This window comes from Corvus kubaryi, unplaced genomic scaffold, assembly GCF_017639235.1.
Source record: "Corvus kubaryi isolate FWS band 111438036 unplaced genomic scaffold, C.kubaryi_AGA036_p1.0 37394, whole genome shotgun sequence".
Taxonomy (NCBI): Eukaryota; Metazoa; Chordata; class Aves; order Passeriformes; family Corvidae; genus Corvus; species Corvus kubaryi.
The window spans coordinates 11,639,773-11,656,864 of NW_024581133.1; the positions used below are offsets into that span (position 1 = coordinate 11,639,773).

A 17,092-nucleotide genomic window follows, 5' to 3' on the forward strand; every position below is an offset into this window, starting at 1 on the left:
AGTTTGCTCCATTTTTAATGCTTATGAGGTGATGCTGCTAATTAGGGAGCTCCAACAAGAAAAAAAGAGCCATCACTCTTTAAACACTTGCCTCAGCCTCTAGCAGGATGTCGTTTCCAGCTCCTCAGGTTGAGTGGCTGCGTGTTGATGAGTCTAAAATGTGTCTAAAGTCATCCAGCTACCTGCAGCCTGTCCCTGTAACGTGTTTGTTGAGCTTGGTGTGAGCCAAGTCCTCATCTCTGTAGTCTCCACCTACCTGGGCTCACCTCAGTGAGCACTTCTGCCCTTCTCTTAGAGGATGACTTTGTGCCTTGGCTGAGCTTCTTCCTAAAGGTGGCATTTGGGCCTTGAGGGGTGAGGTTACAGTAAAATGAACAAGTATCCTCTCTAAAGGCAAGTTCTCCCAGTCTCCCAGCTCTTTTCCCTGGCTCTTGCTGGAGATCTGGTTCTTGGGGCGCTTTTTAGGGACTTCTGTTTCTTTAATCTCTTCCTTCCATCGTTATTCCTCTTACACACATCTTTGGTTGAGGCGTGGCTATTCCAGAGCACCAGTGCTGTCTGTACCATCAGAAACAGGCCCTCTCCATCCTCAAGGTCAGTTACAGACAATCATGATTTTAGCTGTGTTTTGCTGCTACACAAATCACTTTTAAAGGGGTGCTGGTGCCTGACTCTGAGCTCACTGTTCTAAAACACGGCCCTGAGGAGCTCACAGTGTGATAGATTATGGTTGGACTTGATGATCTTGGAGATCTTTCCCAAACCAAAGGATTCTGTGACCTTCTGGCAGCTTTCACATCTTCTCCTCAGGATCAGAAGTGCTCCAGTCTTCTCACAAAAGCTTCAAGCAGGGAACTTTGTGCGGGCTATAAACATCCGAGTGCTGAACTACCTTCACCATTGGCATTTGGGCATTTTTAAACTTGTTTCATGTTCCACAGCAAGTGAAGTCATCATTCTCCTGAGGCAGTGGTCAGAGTGTGCTGTGTGGGCAGTTAAAGCTCCAGGTGACAGAGCACAGCTCAGCTGGAAGTTCTTTAAGTGCCACTCGCTTTGTTTTGGACACACTCGATGTCAGAGTGGAAGTATTCGAGGTTAGAAATCTTGCTATTGTAAGGCTGATTATTTTGGATCCAATTTTCCCCTTGGCTCTAAGGAGGTCCTAGTCCCCTTGATCCTTCCCCCTGGAGCTAGCTAAAAGCTCTGGAGCCAGAAATGTTTTAAAGTGATGAAATGGAGACCTCGATTCTTTCTGGTAGTTGCTTATTGTATTGGTGGTCATGGGATTTGGTAGAACTTCCACCAAAACACAGCAGGAATCCAAGTGAATGTTCATTATCATTAATTCATAGGATGAATTAATTCAACTGCCCAGAGAAGCTGTGGCTGTCCCATCCCCAGAAGTGTCCAAGGTATCCCAGGTCCAAGGGCTTGGGGCAACCTGGGATAGTGGACACTATGGAATAAAAACTGCCCATGGGAGTTTTTAGATGTTCTGCAGCAGTGAGATTTTTGGAGCTGGTTTTAAACTCTTAGTGAAATACCTGAAACACAGTGGGTCACTTTGGCAGTTTGCAAAGTGTGTTTGTTCATTTTCTAGGACTTGAATTGACTCGCAGAAAGGATGAACAAATGATTTGAGAAGCAGGATAATTGAACCAAAATGAGCCAGGCGCGATGGTTCTTCTGAAATCACAGCAAACTGTGCCTGATGGGTTTTGTTGAGAAATGATCTTATGGGGCTGCTAATGGCATCGGGGCTGGGATTATTTTTTAATGGCAGAATTAGTGAGGAGCACTGTGTGCATGGGAAACATGCCTGCCAGAACCTTTATTTTTTACCATGTGGTGACTTACAGTGAGCTCTGATCCAGCTCCAAATAAGACACGCTCATTTAAGCAACAATCCTAATTGGAGCAGCATCTCCCACCATGACAAGATTCCTGCTCCTGGCCCAAAGATGGGGATAGACTCGTTGGTAATGGAGTTCCTCCTGCCACAGCCGGCAATAAAGGCAGGCTGCTGTTATTTGGGAGCTGAGAGCCATTTAATATTCCAGCACTCGGCTGAGTTTGTCTCCAACTCCGGGAAATGCTGCATGGGAAGCGCTGAGCGGCGCAGATGATTCCCGTTGGGAAGGACACGCGTCGCTTGCTGTGTGTGCAGCCTTTCCAGAGCGCTCCCACATGAAGGAGAATGGAGTGGGGCTGGAAGCAGGAGCCTGGCTTGGAAGATGTCCTGGATGTGGCCCTGTGTTTTGTGGTAGCGCAGCCAAAGAATTTGCCATGGAACAGGGTTGTGCTTCCCAAGCAATGGGTGCAGTTTCAAACAATTCGTAAAAGTTTTTGTTGTCGGAATCTGTTCCAGATACACAAAAAGATTAGAAATAGGAATTGGAAATGCAAACCCCAGAGCCCCAGGAGCGCCTGAGGGAGCTGGGAGGGGGGCTCAGCCTGGAGAAAAGGAGGCTCAGGGGAACCTTCTGGTTCTGCACAACTCCCTGACAGGAGGGGGCAGCCGGGGGGGTCGGGCTCTGCTCCCAGGGAACAGGGACAGGAGGAGAGGGAACGGCCTCAGGCTGTGCCAGGGGAGGGCCAGGTTGGATAATGGGAAAAATTTCCTCATGGAAAGGGTTGTGAAGCATTGGAACAGGCTGCCCAAGGCAGTGGTGGAGTCACCATCCCTGGAAATGTTCCAAAAAGTGTGGATGCGGCACCTGGGGGCAGGGTTCAGTGGTGAACCTGGAAGCGCTGGGTTGGCAGTTGGACTCGATGGTCTTGAAGATCTTTTCCAACTTCAACAATTCCATGATTCTATGACTGGAGAAATACAGGTCACCCAGTTTCACTTGGTGTGTTAACTCCGAAATGAAATATTGTAAGTAGAATCCATAGGTTTTTAACATTCTCACTGCTTGGAGTCTCACAGTCTCCCGAGATATTTTCTCTTGAGCTGATGGAAGAAATCTTACCCGTTCCTTGTTCAGATCCCTCCAGATCTCCAGCAATTAAATGGGCCACTTAAATGTTCTCCTGGCTGATATCTGCAAGGGTCACTCAATGAATCAAATTCCACTTCCAAATTCCAAGTACTGTAGCACTGAGTATAATTCTGCATTTGCCTTTTAATGCATTAGAAATTCTCAGTGTAGTAAGAGGTAAATGAGACAGGTCTCCATTTCCAGGTTGGTAACTGGTGGATTACTGCACCTCTGCAGAAAAATATGGGATTAGGTTTTTCAAGAAAATGAGAGCTCTGATTGTAGCATTTTTTGCATCCCTTGCAGAGGGTTGAGAAGTGATGTTATTTGCAAAGCTCTTCTGAGCTGTGGGTACTTATTTCCCTGGTATCTTGTATTATGTGGGAAATCACTGTTTAGAATCATTTTAGGTTGGAAAACACCTCTAAAATCATCAAATCCAACCATTTAGTTGCTTCCTCAGCTATATTCCAGCTGCAGAATTCCTGAAACCTTCTAAAAATGTCATTTTTCCTGATCTCTGCTCAGCTCAGCATTCCTTGGGTGGTTGCAGCTTGGGTACAAAGATCCCAAAAGCCCAGACCCTGGAGCTTTGTGTTTTTCAGCATTTCAGCTTCCCGTCCTTTGAATCCCGTGGGATTTGGCTTTAGAGGTGGCTGCTCTGCATCTGGAGAAGGCTGGATGGACAGAAAGCTGGAATGCATCCAGTAGAGTCCTATGAATTTTCCTTAAGCTCTCCAGGGCTATTTTGTTTAACCTCTGTGTAGTTGGAGTGTCCCTTCTAGGAAGGCAATTCCTGCCAGCCCCTGGAGCAGTTCGGTCACCAGCTCTGTAGTTAAACATCAGCTCTGCTTTCCAACCTTTTCTTCTTCATCACCCGAGATAAATGAATTTTGGTTTCAAAGGTGCCATAGTTTGTAATCTCACTGTAATTGTGATTTAGGTGTTGCTTTTGGTTTATTTGGTTTTTGTTGTATTGAATTGGGGAGGAAAAGAACTCAATTTTTGCCTTTAAATTATTTTATTATTCCAATTCCATCAGAAGCTTGGGGAGGGAAGAGTTCCAAGAGCAAATCCCAGTTTGTACAAACAGGAGGCAGCATTGCAAAACCTGCCTGTTTTAACAAGTCAGGCAGAAATTGAGAAGAAAAATTAATTAGTTGTCCTCATGAATCCTTACCCTGATAGCTTCATGAGTAAGTAGAGAGAAGCTTTCCATGAGTTTCTTGAGCATTTCTGTTAAGTGCCCCCACAGAGATACTCGGTCTCACAAGACTGCAGTTTAATCTAGCTCAAGGACTTTCCAAACTCCACAAATCAAAGACCTCTTTTTTTTTTTTTTTTGTCTCCTTTTAAATCTGTACTCCAGGAACATTTAAGAGCATCACTTAATGCTGGTGGGGTGTTAACGCTGAGCTGTGAAGCATTTCAGTGTCAATATGTTTTCAAATTTTCCCATGGAAAAAAATTAACTTGCACTTAATACATTTTTCTGTATAGTTGTTACTATTATCTTTTTTTTTTTTTTTTTATGTGGTTAAATAGATCCCTCTACTTACTGGAATAGCCTTTAAAATTCCCGGGATGTTCAGCTTGATCAAATGACATGAGAGGTGTTTCCTCTCAAGCCCTGAATTCCTTCACCTTATGAATCCACACTGCATTTTGCTCTTGCTATAAATGCAGTAAAAAACTCCAAAAGGCTCAGAATGAAACAAGATTTAATTTCTTTTTCTTTAGGAATTTCTCTTTACATTCTCAGGTGTTGATTTAAATGGGTGAAACCTGAAAATTTCTGGAGTTTTGTAGATTTCCATAGGTTATGCACTTGTGTGTCTGTGTGTGTGTGTGCACGCCCAAACCTACAATAATTTAAGGTATAGTTTTATGGAGACAGAAATTGTGACCTTACCAGTGTATGAGATTCAGAGACTTATATAGGAACAAGGTAAAACCACAGGTAGGAATTGCTGAATAATTACCTTTAGACCAACCTGAGCAAGAACCTTCCCAGGAGGACAAGCTCATTTAATGGTTCCTAAAACTCAATCTTGTGGATGTCAATGGTCATGCTTGATTATTTGCAGCAGTGTTTTATGAAAAAGCAATAAAAATGCATCGGGAGGGTACAGAGGAGGAAGGGGAACAACAAATGGGTTGAGTTTTTCGCCGGGTCCCCTCGGTGTGCGCAGGTAGGGGCTGGTGTCACGCGGCGCTGCCTCGGCTCGCTGAGATGTGTGGCTGTGTGTGTGTCTGCCCAAACCTGCCGTGCTCTGCTGCCTGATGAGCGACAGGAGACCAGCCAGGAGAGGGAGGAATTCTTGGTTTGTTTGAGAGAAAAAGCAATTACAGTTCTGGTGGAAGGATTAACCTGTTTTTGCAGGCCCTTCGGAGAGCCCCGCTAAAAGGCACAGAGCCTGGCGAGGGGAGGAAGTGCCATGTCCCACACTCTGGATTATTCCTGTTCTTAATCCCTTCTTTCCTCCCTTCTTCTTGGCTCTAAAAAATATCCCCCAGTAGCAAATCCTACAGCCAAATAATCCCAATATCTGCTGGGTTATTTACCCAGGAGCACCCACACGCGTTCCTTACAGAGGGAGGCTCCTGATATTCCCAGGAAATTGAGGAGCAGCGCTGTTGGGAGACGAGCTGGTCCTCACGAGGTTTGATATTAAGGTAGGCTGTGTTTTGGGGATGAAAAGCTGGTCCTCACGAGGTTTGAGGTGTTAAGGTAGGCTGTGTTTTGGGGATGAAAAGCTGATCCTCACGAGGCTTGAGGTGTTAAGGTAGGCTCAGTGTTTTGGGGATGAAACGCTGGCCTTTCGACCCTGGTTCTGTCCAGCTCGAGCTCTGGAAATAAACGAGTTTCCTGTGCCGCTCCAATCCCAGAACACAAAACTTCACACCAAGATGCCCCCACAGATAATTTGTCACATTTGGCACCTGCTACTAAGAAAAGAGCAAGAAGTGACCCGGTGCAGAGATGTAATCATCCTTCACCTTCCTGCCCGGGGTGGGAGCCGAACGGGAACAATCCAGGAATTCTTTCAAGTCTGGGCCTCAGAGCCACCTCCAGCCACTGCTGGCTTCTGCCAACTTGTTACTTGTCAGAAATCCCCTGCATTAGGGTTCTTCAGGCCTTTTGAAGTAGATTGGCTGGAAAGGCAGAAATAGATTTTTTTGTTGTTGTTTTATATATATATTGTTTTAGGAATGCTGTGAAGAAAGTTGTCTTGTAAGAGTAAATTGAAAGTCAGACTTGGATTTTATTTTTATACAGAGAGTGGGTTTTTTAGGAATATTGTGGAAGAAAGTTGTCTGGAAGGAGTAGATCCAAAGTGGGAAATGGATTTTATTTTTATATGTATATGTATATATATATATATATAAGTTTTTTAGGAATGCTGTGGAAGAAAGTTGTCCTTGTAGGAGCAAATCTGAATTTGTACAATACTGTCATTCACTGCTCTCATTGTAGCCAAAGACCATTCATTTAAGAGTTGGACTTGGTGATCCTTGTGGTTCCCTCCAGCTCAGAATATTCTGGGAACTACAGTGCATTTATTACCTGTAATTGCACCTGGCAGCATCTAAAACTTGTTTCTCTAAAAAAAAAAAGAAATTTATAAAATCACGGTTTGGCCACAAAGTGCAGTGCAGCTACCATAGAAAAGTAAATATATTTTTGAAAGCTTTAATATAAGAGAAACTGGAGTGCATAAAAATTGTTTAATCCTAGAGGTTTTGAGGGCTGAGGTGATAAGGCAGAAACACTTTGCAAAGCACAGGCATTATTTATGAAATGCTGCCATTTCAGCATCCGTGGAGGAGTTAGAACAGGAGAGAGTGCCCAGAGGAGATGCTCATTGCACAGGCAGGGAGCGCTGGGGGAGCCCAGAGCAGAGAGGAGCTGAGGTTTGGTTTGCTGGGTTCTGGTAACTTCCCTCCTGTGGCCATGGAGCCACAGGACCATGGCAGCTCCTTCTGCACAAGCGGAGCTGAGGGGAAAGAACGGGGAAATTTAACCCTTCCCAGAGAGGGAGTTCACAGAGCAGCAGGAATAAAACCTGTTTGGTTTTGGGATTCCACTGGGAATTCCAGCCTCTGTTGCTACCAAGTTCTTGTAGGACGTGCTGGTAGCAGTTGTCCATTGTTCCATCCATGGGGCTGGCCCCAAGGGAGAAGGAACATGGATTGGATCCCAAGTTTTCCATCGCCACCCTGATGGCATCACTCAAACTTTTTTTCCTCTTGCCCTTCCCTCGCTCAGTGTGCACAGCTGGGCTGGTTTGGAGAGATCAGAGGCTGCTCTTGTCTTCTCCTGCAGCAGATCCCCGTTATGGGAATGTTGTTTGGATGCTCAGGGAAAGCTGTGTTTCCTGGTTTTCCAGTTAGAGAAGCTGTGGGATTTCTCCTTCAGGAAGGATGTGATAAATCTCAGGCTTTCAGTTGTTCTGAGAAAATGTTTCACTCTCAAGAAATTGTGTGTTGGGGTAAGACCCCTGACGGTATGGAAAGCCTGGGGGTTTTTGGTGCTTGTTGCCAGTCAGGAATGACTCCCAAATTCCATTGACATAGGAGTTTCCAAAAAAATAAGCAACTCCAAGCTGTATCTGTTGAATTTTCCTCTTGAGGTTATCCATGTAAACCTCCAAACTGGACAGGAAAGGGAGGAAAGTGCCTTATCCATGTTCATTTGTGGATTTGCTGGACATTGTTTACTTCTTGAGCCTCAGTAGCATCTCTGTCACTGCTCTGCTTAGGAGGAGCAAACAGCAGGAGACATTCCAAATAATCCGTTTGAGGAGTAAGCGAGGATAATGCCAGGATCTGTAATTCAAGCTCATATTGCAAAGGTTCCAAAGGATTGGCTTCTGGACACACTCTTAGGTGGTCCTTTCTTCCTTTGTTCAGACCTGTGAGGGGAAAAAAGGAAGCTACAGATTCTAATGTTATTGCTGCCTTCAAAAGAGAGGGATTTGGGAGGGCTTGTTCCGTGTTCTCATTCCCAGGTCTTCATTTAGATAATGGGACTTCCCCTGACTGCAGGGAAGTCAATAAGGTTTATACCAGAACCCTGGCACTCTATAAATTAAATATTAGGAGCAGTGTTTGAAGTTTAAAGCCCTCCCTTCTCCTCCAGCTCAGATTTTCTGCCGCTGTGCTTTTGTCTTTCTGCCTGAGCACCTTGCTGACAAGTGCTAATAACAAAATGCCAAGAGAGGGTCCAGTCGGAGTTACCACACATTAAACATTCTGAACTTGTCCTTTTGCTCATAGATTGTGCATAATTAATAATTAAACGGTTTCAGTTGTAATGGGTTGACCTCCCTGAACTGTTCATTATTCACAAGGCAAAGGCATCACTCAAACTTTTTTTCCTCTTGCCCTTCCCTCGCTCAGTGTGCACAGTTGGGCTGGTTTGGAGAAATCAGAGGCTGCTCTTGTCTTCTCCTGCGGCAGATCCCAGTTATGGAAATGTTGCTTGGATGCTCAGGGAAGCAGCCAGTCCTGGGAATAATGGTCCATGGATCCTCACAACCCTTTGTGTCTTTACTGCCATTTTAGCATCATCACCAGGATCGAGGTCTTTATGACAGTGGTCAAAAGCTGTGGCAGTTAATGAAAAGGAAACAACCATTTCCCAGTCAAAATTGAAAATATGTGTTCCTCACTCCTTTAAAATCTTGGTTTTCTACTTTCCTTCTATTGTGTGATTTCATTTTGTAGGTGGGGAAAATAAGGCAGATTACCAGGGTGCAGCAAATGTGACCATATTGCATCACACAGTGTAGCTTTTCTTTATTTCCTTATATTCCCATCTTCTTGAGTGTCAGACAACATCTGGGAAACCTCAGGATACAAAACAGGCAGTATCTGCACATCCTGGTACTTGAGCAGCCTGCTCTAGTGGAAGGTGTCCTCAAGATTCAACCTTGATTTCCTTGAGCCTCCCAAAAGGCTTTCTGTTTTTCAGGCAAATATCCGATAAATTTGTGTCCACAGTCTAAAATCCTCTGGATGACTCTTAAAGCATGTCCTGCTTCCATCCTGAGACCTGCTGTGTGTTCAGCTCTACCCTTCCACACAAAATCTCTTCTTCAGCTCCTGAGAGCAAACCAGCCCAGGCATGGCCATGGCCAGCAGGTCTGGATGGGGTTGAAATACCTGAACTGAACGGAAAAATATGCCCCCAAAAATGAAACAAAAAAGTAGGATTTAACATTTACTTCCATCTAGGTGAAATTTTGTTAGGCAGGAGCCCCCTGTCCCCTGGCTGTGCTGCAGGACAGGAGCCGCATAGTCCAGGGTTTTATGCTGATGTTGGAGCAACTTCTCCCCTTGCCTGGATGAGCCCAGAGGGTTTGGAATAACCAGAGTGGGATGCTGGTGGCTTCAGAGCAGCTCATCAGCTTCTCCTCCCCTCTCATAATGAGGTTTCTCTCGATTATGGGTTCGTCATCTCTTGTGAATGCAGAAATTATCACCTCCCAAATGAGTGTGAAGTGCTCGATGCCCATCCTGATCCCGCAGCGTGGACTGAGCCGAGCTGGCAGCCCCTTGGAGGGATGTTTGGGTTGCAACCAGCTCCTCACTTGCAGTTTAGTTAAAATAAACAGCAGGGGTAGATTGCTGGGCAGAGCCAGCTGCCCAGGGAATGGTCTCCCATGGATTCTGTGGCCGGAGCATTTCCTACCTGTCCCTTTTTGGGTCCATCCCAGTGGCTTTAGGGAGAAGCCCAGGAGGGCTCTGCTGGGCAGGAGGGAAGGATGGGGAGAGGCCAATCCTGCTGGGCTCTGTCTGAGCAAGGTTGGCATTTTCCTCTGCGTTTTCTCTATTAATACAGATAATTTTCATGGGCAGTGCTTTGAAGTGGAGAAAGTTTAATTGTGCTGCTGGTTTCCTTGTGTTCCCTCCACTCCCCAGCAGAAACCTTGCCTAGATTGCTGTCATTCCTAAGTTTGGAAACAATAACCTCTCGCTCACCCGGCCCAAGTTCAAAGAGAATTTGGCCACGTTCTATCAAACACTCCTTGTATTTAATAGAAGTCTTTGAAAATTGTCAAGCAATTTTGGCTTCTCCTTTTACTCTTCAGTTACTTTTGATTTAATTGTATTTTCCAGCAGTTTCCAATTGTTTGAATTGGAAACAAAGCCTTAATAAGAGTTCTAGTTAATTTTCTGTCTTGTAATTACCGATCTCATTTTTCTGATAATTGGCCACAGCAATTATATGTATATTTACTAATCACATAGGAGGCTCTGCAGTCGTGTCTATCTGCCACCATTGATAATGGCACACACATTGCAGAGGTGCTTTTATCATCTTCTTTTTTCCACTACATCAAAGCTATTTCCCCGTTCTCCATAATGAATACATGCATGCATTTGACACAGTTGTGTGCTAGAGAAATTGTTTGGCTCCCACCAAATGCTGCACGCTCCGAGTTTCTTGCCTGCAGCGCTGGAAGGTTGTATGTAATGATATATTGCTCATCCAAATGGCCAAAGCACTCCAAAGCACAGTGAGATTAAAATAAGTCATTCCTTTGTTAATTTAAATAGGTGCATGTATCATACTTTGCAGGGTACTTTGTGGAGGGATGTCAGGGAGGAAAAAAGACGCCGAAAGGTATTTTTAATAGCAAATGAGAATAGATGAGAATGGAGTCATTTGCAGCTGCGTGTTTTATGTGGCTCTCTTGTTCCAACTGTAGGTCTAATGAGATGACACTGTTAAAGTACTCTGCAGTGTAATTTCATTACATCCTGAGCTGTTACACTATAAACACAGTGGAGCTCTCCGTCATTCTTGGAAAAACTCCTAAATTCGCAAAGCCCTTCTTTGCAAATGGTGATGTTGTTTGTTCCCTGTTCCTAATCTTTTTTTTTTTTTCACTCGTGTTCTTCTCCTTTTTTTTTTTTCGTAAATACTGGCTGGTTGTTTTGTTGTTTTCTACTACTAGCCTGGTAAATCCTGCTCTTTTTTTTGTTGGGGGTTTTTTTTGGCTTTTTTTTTTTTGGTTTTTAAAAATTCTTTTTGCCTTTTAAATCTTGAACAGACAGCATATGAGGACAGCCTGGAAAATGAATAAGTGTAAATAAACATGAGTGTAAATAAATAGCGAATGCAGTGAAAGAAACAAAGGTCAACACAAGAATAATTTCACAGCTCTTTGTTAATTACAAGACCATTTGTGTGTTACTTAAATAATCATTAATTTCTCATTTACACTTTCCCTACCTTCCTTTTTACCCTGTGGCTATCATTGTCCTTTTTTCACCTCCCCTCAGTGTCTTTCCACATGTTTTTACCCATTGTGTAATACTCATTAGTTGAAATTCAGTGTTTTATAACACATTCTCTGAAGAATTTGTACCTTTCTCCCTCAAATTCTGCGTGTGAAAAGGGGGCTTTGTCGCTTCCCTGGGGTTATTATTCCTTGGGGTTTGGGAGGGGTTTTTTGGTGTGTGTGTGTGTGTTTGTTTTGTTTTGCTGTTATTTTGCTCTCCTCCTCAAAAAAAATGATCTTCCCTGCTCCTGACTCCGCTCCTTGTCTCGCTGCAATCCCAGGAATCGCCGGTGCTTCCAGCCGGGGAGTTCTCGGAGCCATTTGTGCACTTCATCACTCAATGGTGAGCTGGGTTTGCAAACGTGCCATGCCCTGGATGTAAATGATCCATGCCATTAACTCCAAGCTCCCCGAGACCTTATGGCTTTGCCTGCATCCTTTCCCAGAGAGCAGGGACTCGGGGGCCTTGGGCAGATGGGGCAGCAAAGCTGAGCAAACTGTTTAAATTATGTAAACGTTATTTACACAAAGGGTCGTAAAAGTACTTACAAGGGTTGGGGGTTTTGGGGTTGGTTTTTTTTCCTCTGTTTTAATAAACCTCGGTGCTGAGACTTTAAGAATTCATCTCAGGGGGGAGTCTGCAAAAGTCATGTGTATAATATCATTATTTAGGGGGGGGTAAATATTTCTTATAAAATTGCCTCGATGTTTAGGAAGGCAAGAGGCCTTGATGAATTCATTGGCTTCTCAGTAAGTAATTTTTACTGAGAGTCGTGGTTTAAAACACACCACTGGGTATATTTGCTGTCCTTAAAACGGAATAGTTCATTGGAAACCTTTTAAATTAAAGGAGAATTGGGGAGAGGAGGAGGTTGTAGAATAAAGAATACGGTTCTTGAGTGAGTAGAGGATACAAATCTGGAGGGTGAGAGATCCTAAAGAAGCAAAGCAAAGGGAAAAATCTCTTTTTAACTGTCATACACCTCTCCAAAAACCAAATCATTTAAAAAGGGGAGGCATTTATGCACAGCAGAAGAAATAAGCTTGAATTCTGTAAAAATAAGTAGTGTTGGAGGGAGAAACATCCCCTTGCAGGGCTGGATGCTCAGCTGAGTTAAATCAGATGGAGCCACCTGAGTGGGAGCTGTGGCTGGGTGGGAGCAGGAATCCAGGGATGTGCCCTTCTCCAGGGATGTGCCTTCCCCCAAGCCCTCAGCCCCACACGGAGCTATAGGTTGGGCTTTGCACATTTTGGGGTTTTCTGCCTCATACCAGGGCCACTGCAGCAAAAGTGACCCCATAAAACTGAATTTTGAACAGATCATACAGGAGAAAGTATCTCTGAGGCCTGCCACAGTCTGTAACAAATACGGACACAAAAAGCAGCCTGATGATCGGTTAATTAAAGTAACTAAATAATTAAAGTTTGTGTAACAGAGGCCTCAGTTTTCAGTGGGTTCAGCTTACAAAGACCAAGGGTATTTGGAGGATTCTGCAGCACAACCCTGGGTGTGGAGCTCCAGGCTTTTATCCGCCCCAAAATATCGATGACAGACTGGTTTAAAAAAAGGAACGGAGGCAGAGGGGGGGATAACCTGTGTTAAAATCTCCACAGATGTCAACCTGCAGCAGAAGTGATGGTGGCTAACAGCCTTGTGTTCCCTGGGGATGCAGCTACTTTGGACTGTCAGATTAGAACTGCTGCCTCAGACAGTTTGTGGGACTTGATTATTTGAGGGGCTTGGAGTCATTTGTAGGGGAAGGTAAATTGTGTCCTTAATATCTCCAATTTCCAGCACAGCTCATTTGGTGTTTTATATCCAGTGTTACATCAGCTTTCCGGTGGGGGGAATTACTGCTTAAAAAAAAAAAAAAGCAAATGAGGAGCAACTATATCTTATTTAAGCAATCAATTTGGAATAACCATGAGAGATGTCAAGTGAACAGCATCCCAGACTTTATGCCAGTCACTCCATAAAGCCTGGCTGTTTGGATGTAATCCAATTAGTCAGTAGGCAGCTCCTGATGGTCACCTCTGTGCCACGTTATTGTGTTCCCTCATGCAGCTAAGCACGGCCTCCACGAGCTAATTGCACCTGTTGCATGGAAAACTAGGACTGTTTGGATGAGAAACATGATCTTATAAACAGGTTAATGCTGTGTAATGAACTATCACCCTGCAGGGTAATGGAAATAAATGGGGGGAAATGAAGGTAGGAACCCCAGGGTATTGCGTGTGCTCCCGAAGCTGTTCAGCAGTGGAGTTGGATTTCCCACCTGTTTGGGTAATTCCTTGTGTTGAGCTGTGTCATAATCCCCAGAAAAATGGGAATCAGCTCTCTCTGCCTCCTGAGCTGGCTGGTTTTTAGGGACCTCTGTATTTACACACTGTCCATGGTTACAAACAGTGTGGAGCCCTACATCCCATAAGGGAAGGCTGGGAGGGAGGAAAAACCCATTAATGTTTTGGTTACTGTTAGGAACCCTGTTTCCCATCAGCACCTGATAAAGTTAAGAAATACACTGAATTTCTTCGCTCTGTGATAAAAGAGATAAAATCCAATTCAATATTTAAACATTGAAAATAAATGAGCAGTTATTTTGATACGAACATTTTGTTTTATGACACAGCATGAAGAAGCAGCCAAAGGAAAGGCCAGCACCTGAAGATTTAATGGTAAGTGAAACCTCAGTTTGGATTTGTCAGTGAATATTTTTTGGTCATTTACATAGAAATGTATCTATTTTTTCCTGCATTTTTCAGTGTGCTCAGTATATTTCTGCCTAAACTCTTTCTGCTTGTGCAGCAATTCCATATTTGCACAGGCACCCAAACCAGAGGTGCAATTGTGATTCCACTGAAGCTGGTGGGTATTTTGCTGTTACCTCCACTTGTGATTTGGGGAGTTAATACAGAATTTTCACAGCCAGTATCGAGTTTCAATCAAAACCGTTTTGATGCTTGGTACACATTTTCTTCCAGTTTGTATGTCCAGGGATTACAGTTTAATGTAGGTCACTCCTTGTCAGCATTTGCCAGCCTCAACCTTCCCAAATGTGAAGACTGAAAACAGAGGATGTGGTTAAAATATGTATTTTAATGAAATGCAGGAGCCACTGTCTTCACTGATGTTGGTGTAAAATTAAATCAGATTGGCTGCAGAAGAATGAGAGAATATTTGGCCATGGTGTGTCCATGGAAGGGTTCTCAGGGTTGGTATCTGAGCTGGGAGCCCCCTTCTTTTGCTGGAAATTGTTTTTTTTTCAATTATTACCTATTGCTATTTGCAGCAATTTATATGGAGTCATAATCCCCTCTGACTCATCTGTCTCTGATTTTTAAATGTTTCCTTACTGTCCTTTAAGCGCTGTTGGCTGTAACTCAAAAGCTTATCTAAAATCATCATCATTTATTTACTGCAGAATATATAGAGATAATTGGAATATAGGAATAATTGTAATGGATTTTAACAAGATCAAGACACTGGTGCATCCTCTCATTTCTTGCTTCCACGCTGGGAGCTGCAAGGAGAATAAACAAGTGTTTGTACTGCAGCAGTTCTCTGGTTAAAGGCTAATCTCTGATGGTGCCCAGGGGCAGGTATCTCACAACCCAGACTAGTCTCAACTGAGGTCCTGGTTAGGGAAGTATTTAACTGTGAATCTCATTTTAAGGATACTAACTTCACTAGACCTGCATTTGAAGTTGGGCACCTGCTTAAACACCCTGCTGAAATGAGGCCTTAAAGTTTAGGAGAGCCCCTCCACTTTGGGGTGTCTCATACCAAAGGCTTGCACTGCCTGATTTTTGTCTTTTTTATTAACTTTTGATGGCTGGAAAATTCTTGCAGTTAGTCACATCTGAGAAAACTTGGAACAGGTTCTAGAGATGTAGACACATTTACCTTGTGCACTATTCCGCCATGGCTGGATGGCTCAGCTATTAAAACAATGGAATAGGGTTTCATAAAACCTCTATCTGTTTGTAAATGCACATTCTGGTGATGCAATAGGCCTGCCACTTATAAATAAAACATCTGCAGATCACACAGCCCCCCATAAGTGTGTGTGGATGTTTGTAAGCAATAACACCACTCCAGGGTGCAGAGCCATAAAAATGAGGCCAAAGGGTGAGTGCCTGCAGTACCAGGGAAGTGCACAGATTTATCTTTACAACTACATGCCCTGGAGTGTGCTAGTCCCCTTTAAAGGAAGTGTTTTGTAAAATTATTTGGAAAGTCCAACACCCCTGGAAAAAATAAATAAACAAAAAACAAGCATTTCTACTTTTTAAACAATTTAATGCATTTTTCCCCCCTCCCTTCTATTCAGTTAGAAATGAACTTGCAACAACAACAAGTAGTAAAACAGGAGCTGCTCTCCAGTCAAACCCTTTATATTTTTGCTCTTCCCCAGTCTTGTATTATTTATAAAATTAATATGAAAATATACATTAGAATTATGTGCTATATGTGATATACACAGCATATCTGTACCTAAATATGTGTGTAGAAATTAACATAATTGCTGGAAAACGGGGCCAAAAAAACCCAAACTTTAAATATCACAGGATCACAGGATTATTGAAGTTGGGAAAGCCCTCCAAGGTCATTGAGTCCATTTTATCCCCACCTTGTCACAACCAGAGCAGAACACTGAGTGCCACATTCCTTGAACACAAATATCGTGTGAGTTCTACAATTTCTCACCACTGTATCCTTCTAATTCCATGTCGTCCGTTCCTGAAATTGCCGTGTGGTTCTGGTGGACGTAAGGAGTGGATAGAGGCATGTAAATACTGGTGGATCTAAGGAATGCCCAGAGTGATGCAGTGAAACCCTGAATCTTCAAGGTCACCTTATCACTGATTGGAACTAGAGCAGGATTTCACCTTGTTCATTGAGTTTTGGGGTTTTTGTTTTATTTAAAAGCACCATGCCAGCAATGATGGGAGGTGTCACACACAACCATCCTCACCCTCAGACAAACCAGAGCATCATCTTCCTCCCCTACCGATACCTACCATACTGGAAGTCACTATTTTGTAACCAATCCAGGATAATTAAAGACAGAAAGCAAAACGAAGGGAGCAGAAGATCAATCTTCCTCCTCTGCTGATAACCAGTGGGTTGTTAAATGCACGTGAGGAGCTGACTAACAACACCTGAAGTGCCGGATTGGCACCTCTGCTGGAGTCCCGGGGCTGCAGCAGAGATGGATTCTCCCTGTCTATCCTGCAAGAAGCTCCTGTTTTATAAAACCCGAAATGCCCATTTTGTCAGGAAATAGGGCCGAAGCCAAGGCTGGATGAAATTCCTGTTTAAAGTCAGGCTTTTCTTTACCACAGATATCCATGTGCAGGTGAACACTGAATTTCTGTCACAGTTGGCGTGGACCAGGTTTCCATATTTATTTATTATTTATTTACTCACTGCCCTTTCTTCCATGTAGGCATCCCCAAACAAGATATCCCATTGGCTTTTCTGGACGTACATAATCAAATTAAGTGACTTGTTCCACAGGAGTGAAATAAGGAATTTCACCAAGTAATGAGAAAATTGTCCATCCAGGGAAAGGAGCAACCTTAGAATTTACCAGTGGTCATTCTAAACTTGCTCTAAAATGCTGCTCTTTTATCTCCAGTTTGTTCCCTCTTAAGAGAAAGGCAGAGAGTCAATTAAATTGAATATACTCCAGTATTATCACAGGGAAGACTGCACAGCATATTCCTCTCTGCCTCTCCTCTCCCTTTCTAGCATGAAAATCTCAACAATTCTTCTGTATAAAGAGATTTTTTCCCCTTTGCACTTGTGTTTT

The 17,092-nt window shown here is 43.5% G+C and overlaps 1 protein-coding gene across 2 annotated transcripts in view; it reads left to right on the forward strand.

Annotated features, from left to right (window-relative positions):
* The window catches only part of MAP2K5 (mitogen-activated protein kinase kinase 5), a 120,056-nt gene that overhangs the window by 89,198 nt on the left and 13,766 nt on the right, over positions 1-17,092 (forward strand). For both annotated transcript variants that reach the window (XM_042039142.1, XM_042039141.1), the window contains 2 exons: positions 11,557-11,618; positions 13,907-13,952. In XM_042039142.1, coding sequence (XP_041895076.1) covers positions 11,557-11,618; positions 13,907-13,952 — 108 coding nt within the window. The remainder of the gene's footprint in view (positions 1-11,556; positions 11,619-13,906; positions 13,953-17,092) is intronic.